Here is a 16,727-nt window from a genome sequence, read left to right as displayed (position 1 = left end):
ACTTGGGCACGCACAAATCTGATAGGAAAGCACGATCTCCCAGTCCCACGATTGTGTTCTGGGCCGTTACTTTCCAGGAGCAAAGCTGTTTTCTCGTTCCACCGAGAGCATACGGAATAGATAGGGCACGACCGCCACCCACCCGGGTGCGGACCGATCAGTTGGACCTCCGAGGCGGAGTCGCGCGCTGGGCCTGCGCTCTGCTCTTCCCGGGAACCGGACAAGTGAGTCTTTTCCCGGCGCTCCGGCGCCGTAGAGCCCACCTCCGGGGGCTCTCACACCCTTCTCCGCACGCTTAGACCAGCGCCCGAGCTGAGAGGAGGCTGGGCGGAGGGCGAGGGGCACCGGGGTACCAAGAGCCGGACGTGCCCCCGGGGTCGTGCCCGGGAGCGGATAGGTTGGGCGCACCGCGGGACTGTGGGGCGAGGGCGGTCGCCCGGAGCGCCACACTCTCGGAGCAAGACTGCAATGCCCGGTCCCCACAAAAAGGAACACCTCCATCTTTGTCACCCCGAGGCCCGGCCCGGGAAAAGTTAGGCGGGGGGGGGGGGGGGGGGCAGTCGGCGCGCACAGAAAGCCGGCGGAGGGCGCTTTAGGACGGGTCGGGGCGCCGGGCTCTCGGCCCCCATCCCCGGGGCGCCGGCCGGGGCGGCCCGAAGCTCCGCCGCGCCGTCGGGTCTCCGCGAAGGCCGGCCGCGGCTCGCAGGCGGGGACAGGGGCCGGGCCGGGCGGCCGAGGCGCCCCCTCCCGCGAGCCCGGAGGGAGCGGCCGTGCGCGCCCGCCCGCTCTTTCTTTTTCGCGTCCCTCCCTCCGCTGCCCCCGCCCTCGCTCCCTATTTGGAGCGGAGACACCCCTGACGTCGGAGCCGCTCGGCTCGCCGCTCCCCCGCACCGCGCGCCCGCCCGGGGCCGCAGACGGCGCGCAGCGCAGCCCAGCCGAGCCTCGCGGGGCCGCCGCCAGCCCTGCCGGCCGCCTCCCGAGCCTCCCGGGGGCGCCGGGCCTGCCGCCCCCGCCGCCCGCACGCAGCTCCGCAGGAACCGGCGGGCGCGCCGCGCTCCCCGCCCGCCGCTGCTGCCGCCGCGCGCGCGGTAAGTCCCGCCCGGGCCGGCACGCGGGCGCCCGGCTTCCAGAGGCTTCGGCCGCAGGGGCAGCGCCGCGCCCCCGGGCCCGCCGGGGCACGGTGCGGAGGCGCCTCCGGACGCCGGGGCCGGGGCCGTGGGCGCGGGGCGGCTGGGGGCACCGCTGCGCCCCGAGCCCGTCCCCGGACTCGCCGGGGGTGGGGGGGGTGGGGGGGTGGGGGTGGGGGGTTCCAGTCCTTGCTGGGAGTTTCGGCGGCCGCGAGAGAAAGGGAGGGAGGTGCGTGGCGAGCGCACGCCGGGCGGGTCGAGGGCGGGTCGGGCCGCGCGGGCGCCGGGGCAGCGGCCGGGGTTCGGCCGCGGGGCTCGCGCGTCTCCCCGGCTCTGCCCGGGCCTCGCCGCGCCGCGAGCCGCTCCGCTCCGGTACGTCTCTGCCTCCTTTTTGTCCCTCTCCTTGTCTTTCTGTCTCCCCATCCGACTGCCTGTGTCTCTCGTCTCTCTGTTTCCGTCCCTTTCTTTCTGTTTCTTCTCCCCTTCTGCCTTCGTGTTGGCTCTCCCTGGGTTCGTGCCTCTCCGCCTTTCTGTTCTCTCTGTCTCTCCGTGCTGCCCCTCTGGGCGAGTCTCTCCATGTCTCTGCGTCTCCCTGATCCCCCACCCTCAAACTCCGACAGTCCCCCAGTATGGGCGGCACGAACCGCCCCCCACCCCACCCCATTGGGGTTCATGAATAGTTTCCTAGACCCGGTAAAAGAAGCGAAACCCTCCCCCTACCTTCCGCCTGCCCCCGGGGCCTGGCCTGGGTCATCCCCCTGGAATTGAGTCTGGGGCAGGGGGAGCCAGCCTTTCCGGGGGCTCAGTTTTCTTAAGAATTCCACCCCCGCGAGGCGGCCTGGACAACGGGGCCGTGCCGCCGGCCACCTGCCCGCCCCGCTCCCTGGGCGGGGCGATTCTGATCTTTTACAAGCCGCAGTAAAGGGGGCGGCTGCCTGCCTTGGCGTGGCCAGGGGCTTGGCAGGCATCAGAGGAGAAGGGCACATTTTCAGGCTTTCTGAGGCCCTCGCCCAGCTGGAGGACACCAGCCTGTAACTACGGGAACCCCAGGAAAACAGAGGTCAGGGCTGGAGGCCAAAGGCTGGGCGCTGGTGGGGGAGGGGGGTGGGGAAGCAATTTGTCAACAAGGAGCCCCTCACCCTTTGTTACTGTGGAAACCATCAGCCTCCAGAAACTCCCCCAGATGCTGGGACTGCTTGGGTGTGGTTTGCCTGTAGTTGGGGCCAAAGAAAAGACGAGAGGAGCATTTCCTTGGCGACCCTTGCCCCTCTCCCCCCCCCCCCCCAGCCCCTGCGAGCTGGACCTCTTTCTCCTGGGCCTGCCCTGTTGGAGGGGTGGAGGGGGGAAGTAGGTGGTCTGCATTAGCCACGGATATATCCTCATTCTTTTGACGTGAGGTTTTAGACCGAGTCTGGCTCTTTCTCCCCACCCCCAGCCCCTAGGGTCGGTGGCTGCAGAATGGGCAGGGGTGCTGGTGAGGTCTGCAGTAGGACTTCTGCTGAGCAGATGTGCGGCCAGCCCTGCAGCAGCTCATTAGCATAGATTTGTTTTGGAGACAGTTTTTGGTCTGTGGGCAGGAGAGTCTGCAGGTGGGAGGGCCGTGGCCTGGGTGGGGAGGTTGGGGTGGGGTGGGGGTTTGTAGCCCGGAAGGTGGAGCTGCCTGGCGTGATGGAGGGGCAGGCCTTTGGGGCATGGGCTTGGCCCTGTGTGTCCACCCCCCGGACAGTCAGTTCATGGCCTTGCCAGCGCTGACGGCCGAGGGAAGGAAGGAAGCCACCCTGCGGTGAGATGGGTCATGGAGTCACAGTGGCCTTCAGCAACACGACGGAGCCGGCCTGTCCTTGGGGGAATCTGCTAAAATGGACTTCCCCAGGCCATGCTCCCCGTTGTGGAGGGTGCAGGTGTGAGGCTTACGGAGGCAAAGCAGATGGTCAGTGGCTCCGTCTGTAACTACTAAACTCTCCGCGCCCAGGCACACAGTGAGTCAACAGATGAGCTTGGGCCTGAGCTTGTCCTTGCACCCCAGAGCGGGCGCAGGGGAGCCCGCAGAGCTGAGCGAGGCTGGGGTCTGACGCAGCTTGGCGGGCCTCCCAGAGCGACCTTGCCAGCCGCACCTTTCACGGAAGTCCTGGAAGTCCCGGCGTTCCTTCCAAGACCTGCAGGGACGGCCCCACCCTCACCGAGTCCCAAGCCTAGGGCTGTGGCCACAAAGGCCACACCTTCTGCACCAGCAGTGAGGACAGCCTGGCAGCCATGCCCAGCCTGTTTTCTCCAGGAGGGGGTTTTAGGGGGCTGATCTCTCCAAGACCCTGTTCCTTCCGTCAGTGGCCCCCGGGGTGAAGGTCTGAGTGGCCTCTTCCTCTCAGCTCCCACCCTGGCTAGTCAGTGTGCTGGGTAGTGCTCCACAGTTTATAAAACCCTTTCTGAGCCATCATCTCGAATGGTTGAGTTTCCCCTGAATCCACTTTTACCCGGGCGGCTGCAACCCCGGATTTCGATATTTTCAGGACCCGCCCAGGATCTGGTGGGAGGGGGTGGGGGAGAGGGGAGGGCGAGGGGCATCGTGTGGGAGGGAGGAGGGTGCGGGCAGAGTTCAGGGACCCCAGGCTAGCACTAATGGTGACCTCAGGATTTATCCCGTGGTGGCCACGCTCTCCAGACCTTTCCACGCACTGCTCAATTCGGTGCTCCCAGCTGGCCTTTGAGGCAGGTGTTATCGTTGTCCCCACTTTGCAGATGAGGACATCGAGGCACAGAAAGGTTAAAGCGGCAGAGCCAGGATCTGAACCTGGGTCTGTGGCAGTCGGTTATGGAGAATATGTTGTGGAGAACCCAGATCTTTCTCTCTGTGTGTGTGGACAGGAAAAGAAGGAGAGGGAGGGACTTGGGTCACCCTGTCTGATCAGTTTGAAAACAACACGCGACAAACCCCACGTGCTTGCCACGGGAATCGCGACGTCTCCCGAATGCTGAGCACCACAGTTCAAGCCTCCATCCGGGTCAGTTGGGGCCCAGAGTGGGAAGGGTTCCCGGAGGAGGTTCCGGAAGCAGGAGCTGAAGTTGGCGAGAGGCTTACTTTGCTACCAAGGATTTGCCAGCCCCGCCCTCACCTGCTTCCACACCAGGCTGCTTGTTTGCTGGGAACAGTGACACCAGGGGCCTGGGTGTGTGTGTGGCCGGTGGTGAGTGGACCATTCTACCCAGAAAATCCTCATGTGCCTGGCCTGAATGTTCAGATTGACTCAGAAGAGGAAACGGGCAGCCAACTTTTCGCTTCTTATACAGAACAGACTCTTCGCTCTCTATAGTGTTTCCCAGGGGGTGTGGGTGTGGGTGTGGGTGTGGGTGGGCTGGAGGAACCCCTTGAAAGCCAGGCCCCTCCAGTGACTTGAGGACTTGATTCCAGGCCCTAGAATCCAGACAGCAGGATGGTGACTGCCGTCAGCAGTGCTGTTATGGGGGATCCTTTCCTGGGGAGTTTGGGGGGGGCCGTGGCTCCTAACCTGGATGGGCCTCAGAATCCTGTGGGAGCACTTGCAGATGCCCAGGTCACAGCCCGGACCTGTGGGGTCAGAATTTCCAGGGCTGTGGCCCCAGGGCATCTGGGTTTTGGCAGACATCCCCGGGAAGATGCTGGGTTCTGGTAGGTGTGGAGAGAGAGGACCCCGAAGACCCTCCCACGAAGCCTATTCTTACTGCCCCACCCCCTGCCCTTCCCCAGGGACCTTCTGAACCAAGGATCCCCAGAAAAGCACTCAGCGGCTCCCCTCTGTTCGTCCACTGCCTTGTGCCTCAGTGTGAGAGATCTGGGTGCTCACCTCCTTGATCTGTGCCTCAGTTTCCATGGTGCTGGAATGGGTCAGCCATTGTCCCCTCCCTTCCCCCCGGGAGCTTCCTTTCTGTCTTGTTGGCAGCCTCAGATGTGTCCGGTGTTTGCAGGTCCTCTGAGGATCTGGGGGGTTTGGATTTGGGTGGCAGTGGGGTGAGGTGCCTCCATTGAAGCTTCTCCATGATGCTGAGGAAGAGTTGTATCCAAGGAGTCAGGGATCGGCCATGGCTGCATGCTCGTCAGCGGGGGCGTCTCATAGGCGGCGGTGGGGGGTGGGGGGGTGTCTCGTGAAGGAGTGGGACTTGAACTCTGCTCTGAGGGGGTGCGAATAAGGATAAGAGACACAGCCTGCTGGGGCAAAGGCAGGAAGCCCCAGGCCTCTTGCCAGCTCCAGACCATTCCCTGGATTCCCCGGATGCCTTCTCTTCCTCTGTTCCTGGCTTTGTCCTCTGGGAGCCTTTCCATCTGCAAAGGTAGCTGGTGGTTACCTTGCTTCTGTCCATGTTCAAATCTTGGTGTTCGTAAATCCAAAGTTTGTAAGCTTAAATCTCTTAACCTCCCCGTGCCTCAGTTTCTTCATCTCTAGAACGGGGGAAATAGTAGTAACTATCTTGTGGAGTTGTCGTAAGGACGTGTAAATGACTACGTGTAAAAGTGCCTCGAACAGTACGTAGACCACAGCACCAGCTCTTGCTACCGTGAGATGGGCAGGGGATGTGCTGGGCCGTTAGGGATAAAGCCTCCCCTTCTTGCCTTTGCTTGTGCGGTGCCCTCAGCCAGCAGCTCCCTCCTCTCCCCATCATTGGTAACTAACTGTCATCCTGAATTAAATCCAGAATCACAAATCTCTCCTTCCCTCCGCCCCAGCCATCTCTGACTGCCCGTCCGAATAACTACTTCCTCCAAGCCCATCTCCCTCGACCTCCCTCTTTAGGCTCTGAGTTCTGAGTGGGCGTAGAGTCTGGACCCCCAGCTCCCCTGCCCTCGCCCTCGCCTCTGTCTCCACCCGCCTAGAAGGTGCTTAGTGAACTGAGTTTGACCTGCAGGGAACTGCATGCCTCAGTGGAAAAGCATTGCTTGGCCTGACTTGCTGGGGGGCCTTGGGATGACTCCTTGGTGGGTGCGTGGGGGAATCCCTCTTCCCACCCTGGCGTTCTAGGAGTCCCCTGACTTGTGGTGTGACCTTCAGGGAGGGAGGAAGAGATGAGAATCTGTGGGTGAGGCTCTCATCTGAAGAAGGAAGGTCCCCCTACTGTGTAAAAAAAATCAGCTAATTTGCTGCTTGAAAAAACAACAAAAAAGCATAAACCAACAAAAACAACAACAAACTCACTAGCAAAGAGCCCGACCCAGTGTGTGTGGGGGGCAGCAGGGGTTCCTGGGGGTTGGGTGTGAGAGTGGGCCGAGGGTGGGTGCGTCCTGATGACAAGTGTCTGTGGGAGAGGCTAGCCTGGGGTCCACCCTGCCCCGCCCCCCTGCTCCAGTGCCCCACCCTCTGCTGCCTGGCCCGCCTTTCCCTCGCTCTCCCAGGGGAAGAGGGCTGGCCCGAGCTGGGTGCCCGCTGATTGCATCCGCCCAGTCGTTCTCCCCAACAGGGCCCTGCTCCCCATCTTAGGGTTGAGGCCGGCACAAGCATGCAGAGAGATGAGCTTTATTTCTGGAAGTCACACAGGCCCTGGTGGGAGGGCCAGACTTGAACTAGGAGACTCCAGGGGCCCCGTGCTTGTGCTGTGAGCTGGGCAGTTGGCTGGAGATCAGGGCTGCTGGCCTGGGTAAGCAGAGTGTGGCTCCAGCCCCCTCTGAGGTCCCGGTTGGGCCTCGCAGGTTGGCTTATGGCACGACAACCCCCCCCCCTCCCCACTCCTTCCCTTCACGCTGTGGGCACAGCTGGATTAGTTCTGGGCTATGTGCTAGAGACGGAGACTCACTTTCTGCTATAACTTGGCCCTAATAACCAGTCCCCATGCTCCAGGCCCCTGACTCCCAACAAAAACTCACCCTTGCCCTGTCTCCCAATAAACGTTGCTTTATTAACCCCACCCCCAATCACAGCTCTGCCCCCCTGTAGCCTGGTTCCAGCCCATGGCCTCCATTCCAGCCCCCACAACCCCCTCACCAAACTGAACTGCAAAGCAGACCCAGCTGGGCTCCAGGCTGCTTCCAGTCAACCCCAGTCTCAACTCCCAGTGAACACCGCTCCCGGCCCCAGTCCACTCCTGGCCTGGACCCGATTTTCCTGAGGACTCTCCATAGGGTCAGGTATAGGACAAAGTCCCCAGACCTCTCTGAGGTCTCTGAGGGGCTGGTCCAGCCTGGGGAGGCCTAGGGAGCTCTGGCCTCAAGTGGGCCTCCAGGGCCCCCTCGTGGGCCTGACTCAGAGGCCAATTCCCTGGACACGGGAGAGGACCTGGTGGGGTCAGGAAGCCTCCTGGATGTGCAGCTTGTTGAAAAATTAGTTCGGTTGCCAGTTAGGAACAAGCCCATTCTGTTTTGTTGGGATGTGGTTGTACTGAAAACATGGGCTTCGCTGCCCATCTTATGAGTGAGACCGGAAATGCGTGGGTGAGAGCTGGGGTCATGACACAAACACATTTGGGACGGGGCAGAACACCCTTCCCCCTTCCCCACTGGCTGGAGCAGGGGTCACCCAGGCACTGGGGTCCAGTGACATGGGGCTTGTCTCTTCTCCTGGAGACCTCCGGCAGGGAGAAGGGGCTGAGCAGAACTTTCTGGGTGGAGACAACAGATCGAACAGCCCTGCAGGCTGGCCCAGGCTCTCCGAGCAAGCCCAGCAGAGCCAGCCCACCTAGGTTTTCCCTCCTCGGGGCACTTCCGGGACACTCCCTCCCCCTTCCTGGGCTTTTCACCAAGGACCTGCCACTTTCTGCAGGAGGTGGGCTGAGGGTAGGGTCGTTCTGAATGCGATGTTCCCCTCTGGTGCCTGGGGGACAGCACCTGGCCCCTGATCCCGAGTCAGCCACCCCCAGGCCCCTCTTGGGGGTGCCTGAAGACACCGAATCCGGGACCGACTGAGCTGGACCAGTTCTCAAGCCTGGCTCCATACCAGAAGCACCTTGGGAGCTTCCTAGAGGCTCAGTCTGATCTAGAACCTCACCCCACAAGCCCCCAGGGGATTCTCATGCTCCACCAGGTTTAGAAACCAGTGGTCCAGGGCATTTCACTCATTTTTTGGACGGGGACGCTGAGGCCTGGGTGTCCAGGGTCGCACAGGCACGAGCACTCCTGGCTCCCTGTCCAGTGCCCTTTCTCGTGTCCTGTCCCCAGAAACCCCCTTGCAGGCACTGACCTCGTTTCCTAGCTGCTCTGAATCCTCCCTCGTCCACACGTTTGGAGGTGGGGGAGAGGGCGAAGTCTACAGAAGATGAAGTTGGGGAACAAACCCCGGGAGAGCCCCCTCTGAGTGGAATCCTTCAGACACACGCTGCCCTGCAGCGCCATCTTCTGGCAAATTCTGGTATTACTGTCTCCTTCCGTCCGGTTTACAGAGAGGGTCCAGCGCTTGGCTTGGCCTGCCTCGGAGGTTGGGATGGAGCTGGGAGACGAATACACATTCGTCTCAGGGCTTGAGGCTCTGGTGGGGCAGCCAAAGAATAAATGGTCTGGTCCAAGGTTAGCTGTTTCACCCGACGCCCAGCCAGCCGGGGCGGCACCAGACTTCACGGTGACGGACGAAGGTTTTCCTGGTGGCTGACCCCCGGGGCGGCATGCCCAGGAGACGTGCTGGGTGGCCAGCCCCTGGAGGGCAGGCGCTGTGCGGGCAGTCTTTTGTGTTTCCCGGAGGGCCCACAGCATCACAGCAAGGAGGGAGCTAACGCTTGCTCAACACTCACCACGCGCTCGGAGACTCTGCGTCACGTTGGGCACTCGTCCTTTGCCATCCGGTCTCACCATCCCCATTTCTTAGATGAAGAAACTGAGGCACAGACATAAAAGGTGACTTGCTCAAAGCTGCACAGTAAGTTGGAAAAGTAACGCACGTGGAGTGTGTGTTACCTGCCAGCCTCACTGCCGAGGGCTTTGCAGCTCGTCTTTGTGACCCCCGCCCCATGCACATCTATCAGCAGCCCCATTGTCGAGGTTCAGAAAGGAGAAATAACTTGTCTGAGGTCGTGCTTCGCTGGTAAGCGGTAGAGCTCGGATTTGCACCCCGGCAGCCAGGGGTCAGAGCCCATGCTTGTAACACCACCGTCCGCTCTGCCCACGGCCCGCTGGGCCCTGCTGGCCTCACCTACTGTCTGCGCTCCGTTCCAGGGCTCTAGAGGCCACGGGCATGATGCTTCAGGTCCTGGTTGGGGCTTTCCTCCCCGCGATGCTGCTGGCCGCCCCACCGCCCATCAACAAGCTGGCACTGTTCCCGGACAAGAGTGCCTGGTGTGAGGCCAAGAACATCACCCAGATCGTGGGCCACAGCGGCTGTGAGGCCAAGTCCATCCAGAACAGGTGGGAACCCCGGGGGTGTGAGGGGAGTGGATGCGTCCAGAGGCCCGGAGGGAGGCGGAGACAGGGCTGGCCGCCCGTCCCTGCCTCCGCCATGGTGTCACGGGTGCCGTGACCGTCTCCTCCCACAGGGCCTGCCTAGGACAGTGCTTCAGCTACAGCGTTCCCAACACCTTCCCACAGTCTACGGAGTCCCTGGTTCACTGTGACTCCTGCATGCCGGCCCAGTCCATGTGGGAGATTGTGAGTATGGCTGCCCGCCCCTGCCCAGCCTCCCCGCAGAGACTTCCCGGGCCTTGGCCCCAGTGCTTATGAGTAAGGCCCCACTGTGTGCAGGGTCCAGGGCTTGTGCTGGGGATACACGTGTGGTCCTTGCCACGTGATGGCTTATGAGTCTGACACCAGCGTGTACAGGACAAGGGATCTCTTGAAGCTCCATTCTGATGTCAGTCACATTCCGAAGTCCTTTTAGTGGTTTCCCATTGTCTTAAGATGAGACCGAACTCCTTGTCGTGACCCGCAGTGCCTGGCGTGGCCTGGCTCACCAGTCTGTTGAGCTTTGGCCTCTCTCATTTCCTTTACTAGCTCGACACTTGACATCAGTGTACTTTCTTTCAGTCTCTCATGCCTACTCTTCTTGCTGCCACCACAGGGCCTTTGCACATACATGCTCTTTCCCCTGTTTGCTTCTCCTCCTCACCCAGTTAACGTCTGTTTATTCTTCTGCTTGTGGCTCAGCAGCGTTTTCTCGGGGCCCTAGCCCACCGCCTTGACCGCTGTGTGCCACTGCTTTGACTCCTGTCACAGTTTCCCATCTGCATTTGGGTGATTTTGACAAATCTGTTTCCCCCACAAGATTCTGAATTCTTTGAGGAATCATGCCTGTCCTTGTGTCCCTAGAGCTGGCAGGGAGTAGGTGCTCCGTGGAAGGAAGGAAGGAAAGGAAAAGGAAAGGCCGTTGGAAAAGTGTGACCTTAGGAGAAGAGCAAAACCCTGGAGGGCTCAGTGGGGCTGACCTAGGCTGGGCTGGGGGTTTGGGATTGGGCTCCTTGAAGAAGTGATGTCTGAGCACAGATCCAGAGGTTGCATACAAGTTAACTGGGCCAGTTTGGTGCGGGTGGTAGGGGTGGGTTAGGCAAGGACCTTTCAGGCAGAGGGAACAGCATGTGCAAAGTCTCAGATCAGGCAGCTCAGAGTTGGCGGTGGGAGGGGCTCAAGGTCAGGGGCAGAGAGGTCAGCTGGAGGCAGCCTGAGGGTCCTGCGGGGTCTTAGTAAGGAGTCTGAACTTTTCTTTAAGTGCACTGGGGAGCACTGAGGGGAGTTTTAGGCAGGGGCAGGCCCTGTTGGGTTTTCCCCTCAGGCCTCTGTGAGGGAATGGTAGGGAGGCGGCAGGACTGGGTGTGAGGAGACAGGTTGGGTGGGACCTGCAGGGGCTCACCCCCACCCCCAGTGGAGGGGCCCACAGAGGTAACTGGGGTATCTCGGGTGGGCTCAGGGATTCTGGGGTCTCTGGGATTGCTGGTCCCGTGAGGAATGTTGCCCTCGGGGCCTCCCTGCCAGCCCCGGGCCTTTGGAAATATGTCTTCCCTTCTCTCCTGCCCTCCCCAGGTGACCTTGGAGTGCCCCGGCCACGAGGAGGTGCCCAGGGTGGACAAGCTGGTGGAGAAGATCCTGCACTGTAGCTGCCAGGCATGTGGCAAGGAGCCTAGTCACGGGCTGAGTGTCTACGTGCAGGGCGAGGACGCGCCGGGCTCCCAGCCGGGCACCCGTCCCCACCCCCACCCTGGAGGGCAGACCCCTGAGCCCGAGGACCCGCCCGGGGCCCCCCACGTGGAGGAAGAGGGGGCTGAGGACTGAGGCCCCAACTCTTCCTCCCCTCTCATCCCCTGCGGAATGTTGGGTGTCACCCTTGGGGGAAAGGTGGGGAGAAAGGCTGAAGCCCCCCTTTGGCACTGGACGGACTTGGATTCAGACTTGGACTTGGAATGCTCTCTGGTTGCCGTGGAGATCCGAGGGGAGGGGTCGGGGGCCAAGCTGCACAATTTAATATATTCACGAGTGAGGGGAGGGAGCAGTGGATCTTCAGGGTTCTTTTTCGGAGGGCGGGGGGTTCTCTTCCTTTCTGCCTCCTAGTGATGTGCCTTTGGGAGGGGGAGGAGGTTGGCCACGCTGCTGAGGTGGGTGCGCGGTCCTCACAGCCCCTAGTGGGGCCCTGAGTCCGGCGGGGGCGGGGGGGGGGGTTGCCTTGCCAGGAGCAGCCTTGAGGGAGGGGCTGGGTCCAGGCTGGGGGGACCACAGGAGAAGCTGGAGCCCCACAGGCTCCCCCAAAGGCCTCCCGTGCCCAGGGCAGCTGCTCCCAGGTGGCACCGAAGTGGCCCTCCCTCGATGGCGTGCTTGGGAGTCAGGTCTGGGCAGGACCCTGCTGACTCATGGCCCTGGAGCTGGGAGCCAGGCTCTCTGGGCCTCTCTGGCTTCCTTGGCTTTCCAGAGGGTGGAGGGAGGCAAGGAAGGAGCCTTCCTGGGCCAGGGAGAGGGGAGGGCTCCCAGACCATCACCAGAGTGTCCCTCCCTCTCCCTCTCCCTCTCCCACTCCCCCCCCCCCCACCCCCCCAGTTCCAGGTCCCTCGGAGAGCTGGTGGAGCCAGCCTTTCCCCTCCTGGGGGGCGCTTTCTAAATATCTGACGGTGGGGAGGCTCCAAAGAGGGACCTGGGTGGGGTGGACTCTGGCTGAGCCTCAAGAAACTAGGGAGAGGAGGGGGTGGGTCCTTGGTGGCCAGTGTCCCCATAGCTCTCCAGCAGCTCTCCACCCATCACCTCCCGCCCAGCTGCACTTTAACCCAGAGGGGGAGTGGGGTCCTGGGGACAGGGCAGGCGGGCAGTGAGGAGTGCCCCTCGGGACCCCTTCCCGCCTGTGTCTGCTCCTCTGACCCCAGGGCGGCTGGTAGCTCCCCCAGCCCCCTGCCTGGGGGTGCCCCCGGCCCTCACGGCTGTTCCGACAAGAGCTTCTGGAGCTTGTAACCAGCAGATTGTTTCCCTGACGGACCCTGAGTTTTCTCATGAATAAATTCGTTCAATGCTTGTGTTCTCTTCCTTACTAGGGGTGGGGGTGGGGGCTCTGTTGACCCAGGGTACCCCAAGGGGCCCTTGCTGAGGCCTAGGGGGAGGGGGTCAGGCTGCACAGTGAGCCCCCCCTCCCCCAGCACACCCTCCCTGCGGGCTAGTGACCCTCTCACTTTCCTGCCGTGTTGTGCGCTGTGGCTCCTGCTTTCCTGGCTCCCACCTCTTTCCTTGGGCGCCCACTTCTGGCCTTCTATATGTCTTGGGTGGGCCTCCAGACCAGGCACTTCCAATCTTGACCTTGGTCCCTTGGGCTTGCCTCCCGTCAGCCCTCTTCACCCTCACAGTGAGCCAGCATCAGCCCTTTCCTGGACCCCAGCCTAGCCCGGCCCAGAAGAAGGGGACAGAAACAAAGCCAGTGGTTCTAAATGAATATACGAGGTGGGGTGTTGTACCGACTACGTGCCAGGCTGGGCACCTGACCACCTCACAATGACCCTATGGGTTTGGTATCATTGCCCCCATGCCATTTGGTCCCCCCACATTCTCCATTGAGACGCCGCGGAGCTGGTGGTGTGGGTGAGGACTCTGACCCTTTCTTCCTCACACACATCGCTGTAAACACCATGTACCAGGCAATTTACATATATTATTTCTAATCCATGGAAAATCCTCCTTTTGCAACTGAGCGCGTGCGTTCATGCCCCGGGAAGGCTGTGCCCAGGCTGGGAGGCAGCGGTGCCGGGAGTCTAACCTTGCGCCCTCTAGCGACAAGGGCTGTGTACTACACACGTGGTTTCCCCAGTGGACACAGCCTTCCCTTCTTGGCTGCTCCGCGCTGTTGTGTACTTCCCAGCTCCAGGACGTCGCTCCTTGCAGTTGTTTGGACATACCCATCTATGGGTATGACCTGGACTTGGATTGGAGAGAAGTATACCTCCTGTATGCAGACTTTAGTGACCCCTAGTCTGGTAGGGACAAGCCCTGGCCATCTTAGTAGCCATTCTTTACGGCTAGTGGTGAGGACTGACGGGAGGGCACAGAGAAGATGCTGCGGCGCTTCCAAGGACTCAGAGACCAGGTCCAAAAGAAGGACTTCCTGGGACCGTGTCCTTGGTGCTGGACCTCTGAGGCCCAAGGACCGTCTTGGCAGGATGAATCTTGGTCAGGAGCCGCCTCCATCCTGTGTGTGGAACAAGGCAGTGTAGACATACAAAGAGATTAAGAGGCTGGTTGGAAAGAAAGCAGGAAGGTGGGTTGGCGCGGCTGGTGGCACGTCTGGAATGTGAGCCAGAGTTCAGACTTCATTCCCTTTGCAGTAAGCGCCCCGGAGGCGTCTGCACAGAGCTGGGTTTCTGGGAGAGCGGAGACCCGCGGCGGTGACTGCAGTGGTCCAGGCAGGAGAGGACGGACGCCAGAATTGGGCGGGGGCAAAGGCGCGCTGGGGAGGCGGGGCGAGGAGGAGAGGCGCCGATGATTGGATGCGGGAGCAGCAAATGGGAGGAGCCAGACTTGATTGCGGGCAAACCCTTGAGAAGCGGCGCTAGCTGTGCCAGCCTGCCCCCGGGAGTGAGGTGCACGGAGCAGTGACTTCGATTTTCCTCCTGGCCAACCTCAAGCTGAACCACCCAGAGAGCCCCCCGCCCCACAGCGATGGTGGAAGGACCTAAAATCTTTACAAGGGATTAACGCTGACAGCACAGGCCCCTCCCCGCAAGGGCGGGCGAGTAATTAGCTCCAGCTTCCCCACCTCGTTGGCTTACGTGGAACCTACAACTCCCAGCTAGTTTTCTTCCCCTGCTGCATGCCTCTGGGAATATCCAGTCGCCCTGGGTTCAAATCCTGATCGGGCCACTTCTTAGCTGTGTAATCTTGAGGAGGTCGGTTAAACTCTGAGGCTCAGTCTCCCCATCTGTAGCATGGGGACTAATGATCACACCTCTCTTAACCCCAGGGTCGTGGTGAGCTTTACATAGATTGATGTACAAATGGAGCTTGGAACGGTGCCTGGAAAGTAGGAAGACCTTGAAAAATGAGCTGTTGGTGCAGCTGGCTGGCTCAGCCGGTAGAGGATGTGACTTTCCATCTCAGGGTCCTGAGTTCAAGCCCCACATTGGGTGTAGAGTTTACATTAAAAAACAAAACACACATACACAAGAAAAATGCCAGCTGTCATTCTAATTATTGAGAATGAGTGATTGGGTCACAACTGCTGGTGGATGGGCTGATAGTTTTGTTCACTCATTCATTCATTCATTCATTCACTGAACAGGTGTTTACTGAGGAGCTTAATATATGCTGAGCCTACAGCAGTGATTGAAACTGACCACGAACACAAGGAATTTATCCAGTTAATCAGCATCTTCTGCAAAAGCAGCTTTGGGCAGACCTCACAACCTCCCTGGACCTCAGTTTCTCCCTCCCTGTAATGCAGAACTCTGGCAGGCATAATAGAGGTGGCACCAGCCTTCTCCTCCAGAGAGGGAGCTCCCCATGGCTAGAAGTAATCAAGAAGAGACTGAGCATCCCTGAAGGCCCCTCTCTACCCTGAGACATTAAGGGTGTTTAGGACTTTATTATTCCATGACAGAGATGATAAACTTTAAGAGCACACACATGGAGCTTTAAGAAAGTTCTTACATTCAAGATAATAACAGTGTGGCCACAAGGTGGCACCACTACCCAGCCCAATCTAGACAATTTTTTTTTTTTTTTTTTAATTATAGTTAAGTACAGATCACAATATAACAAACATCTTGGGGGGTGCCTGGAGGGCTCAGTCAGTTAAGCGTCCGACTCTTTATTTCAACTCAGGTCATGATCTCCCAGTTCGGGAATTGAGCCCCACATCAGGCTCTGCACTGACAGCTTGGAGCCTACTTGGGATTCTCTCTCCCCACCCCCTACCCCCACACCCCTCCCCGGTTCACGTGTGCACGCTCTCTTCCTCCCTCTCTCTCTCAAAATAAATAAATAAACATGAAAAAAATCCTCAAACATTTGTGAATCTGGCACCCAGAATGAACAAATAATAAAGTTGTCATGTTTTCTTTAGACTTATAAATGAATGAATGAATGAATGGATGAATAAAGGCCTCCTCCTCCTCCTCCACAGCCCCATCTGTGGGCAAGCCTGGGACTCTGAGCACCAAATAGTGACTTGAGGGTGGATGGGGTGCTGCAGGGTCTTGAGGTTTTTCTGTCTTGGGCGTTGGACGGTCCTGAGTTTCAGTTCCACTAGACTTGCTGACCTTGGGTGAGTCCCAGCTTAACACCCACATATCAGCATTATGTAGGGGTAGGAATAATGGAGTAAAGCCTCTGGAACATGGCGCGAATCGTGTACGTGGGAGGTACTCCTTTTCAGTTTCTGTGGAGGGGAAAAGACCCCCTCCCCCCTCAGATTCCCTCAGGTTGCTTGCTCTCCGTGTTTTCTTTTTTTCCCCATAGCAGTGATCCCTTTACGGCGACTTTAAAAGTTTATTATGCTTATTGTTTACTGTCTGTCTCCTTCGACTAGAATGTAAACTCCGTGAAGCTGGATGTCGGTTGTGGTTACTCTCGTGTCCTGATTGGTCAGAATAGTGCCTAACACCTAGTAGGTGCTCAATAAATGTTTGTTGAATGAATGAGTGGAAGCCCCAGTATTGATCTGTGAAGTTTCTGGTAGAGATTCTTCTTAGCTAGGGGAAGAGACACACAGAGGGGTCACCTTCCGGGGGTGTTACACCCAACCTCTCTACCTGCGGTGTCTCCACCGCATCTGGCCTAAGGATTCCCGAATCGGAGACTTCACCCTCAGTGAGGCTGTCGGGAATGTAGGTTTCTGCTCAAAGGAACCCAAGGAGGAGGTAACCTGCTGTTTAAAGGTTTGAAGGACTACATATACTATTCTATACGCACATATGTGCACATATGCGTGTGTGTACACACTGGAGGGCAAGCGAGCTCCCCAGTAGCTCCCAACGGGCTCCCCCTGCTAGCGCGACGACCCCCGCTGCGGGTGGGCAGCCCCCCATTGGGGAGCAGTCCTCGGTAGCCGCGGCCACAGCCTGTCCTTTGAGTTCCTCCTGCGCCGCCGCCGCGAGAGGGTCGGAGAGGGGTGTGCGGGGTGGAGGAGGCCGAGGCTGGGGCGGCGACCTGGGGGTGCGGAGGGCCCCATGCGCGGCGGGGCGGGGGCTCGGCTGTCCCCGCCCACCGCGGGGCGGGGCGCAGGCTCCGCGGCGCGGGGGACCGCGCGCTCCTGGAAGCGCCAC

General features: G+C 60.0%; 1 protein-coding gene across 2 annotated transcripts; it reads left to right on the top strand.

The window, feature by feature from the left end:
- Positions 1–892: 892 nt before the first annotated feature.
- NBL1 (NBL1, DAN family BMP antagonist) lies at positions 893–12,492 on the top strand. Of its 2 annotated transcripts, none has more exons than XM_053898897.1 (4): positions 893–1,088; positions 9,229–9,417; positions 9,546–9,657; positions 11,023–12,492. In XM_053898897.1, exons 2-4 carry the CDS (start codon positions 9,248–9,250, stop codon positions 11,269–11,271), a joined length of 531 nt encoding a protein of 176 aa, XP_053754872.1. In that variant the 5' UTR covers positions 893–1,088; positions 9,229–9,247; the 3' UTR covers positions 11,272–12,492. The 2 variants fall into 2 exon arrangements, with proteins under 2 accessions (XP_053754872.1, XP_019317130.1); XM_019461585.2 differs by lacking the exon at positions 893–1,088 and adding an exon at positions 2,064–2,187.
- The last annotated feature ends 4,235 nt before the right edge of the window (positions 12,493–16,727 follow it).

The sequence above is a fragment of the Panthera pardus genome, unplaced genomic scaffold (assembly GCF_024362965.1).
Source record: "Panthera pardus isolate Hobbes unplaced genomic scaffold, ASM2436296v1 HiC_scaffold_11, whole genome shotgun sequence".
NCBI classification, from domain to species: domain Eukaryota; kingdom Metazoa; phylum Chordata; class Mammalia; order Carnivora; family Felidae; genus Panthera; species Panthera pardus.
This window is presented reverse-complemented; position numbering and strand designations above follow the sequence as displayed.

Bases quoted from the DNA above. Each gene is read 5' to 3' on its own strand.
- NBL1 (XM_053898897.1), top strand. From the start codon at position 9,248: ATGATGCTTCAGGTCCTGGTTGGGGCTTTCCTCCCCGCGATGCTGCTG. The intron at 9,418-9,545 runs GTGGGAACCCCG...CTCCTCCCACAG, and splicing joins GCCAAGTCCATCCAGAACAG to GGCCTGCCTAGGACAGTGCT. The intron at 9,658-11,022 runs GTGAGTATGGCT...TGCCCTCCCCAG, and splicing joins CCCAGTCCATGTGGGAGATT to GTGACCTTGGAGTGCCCCGG.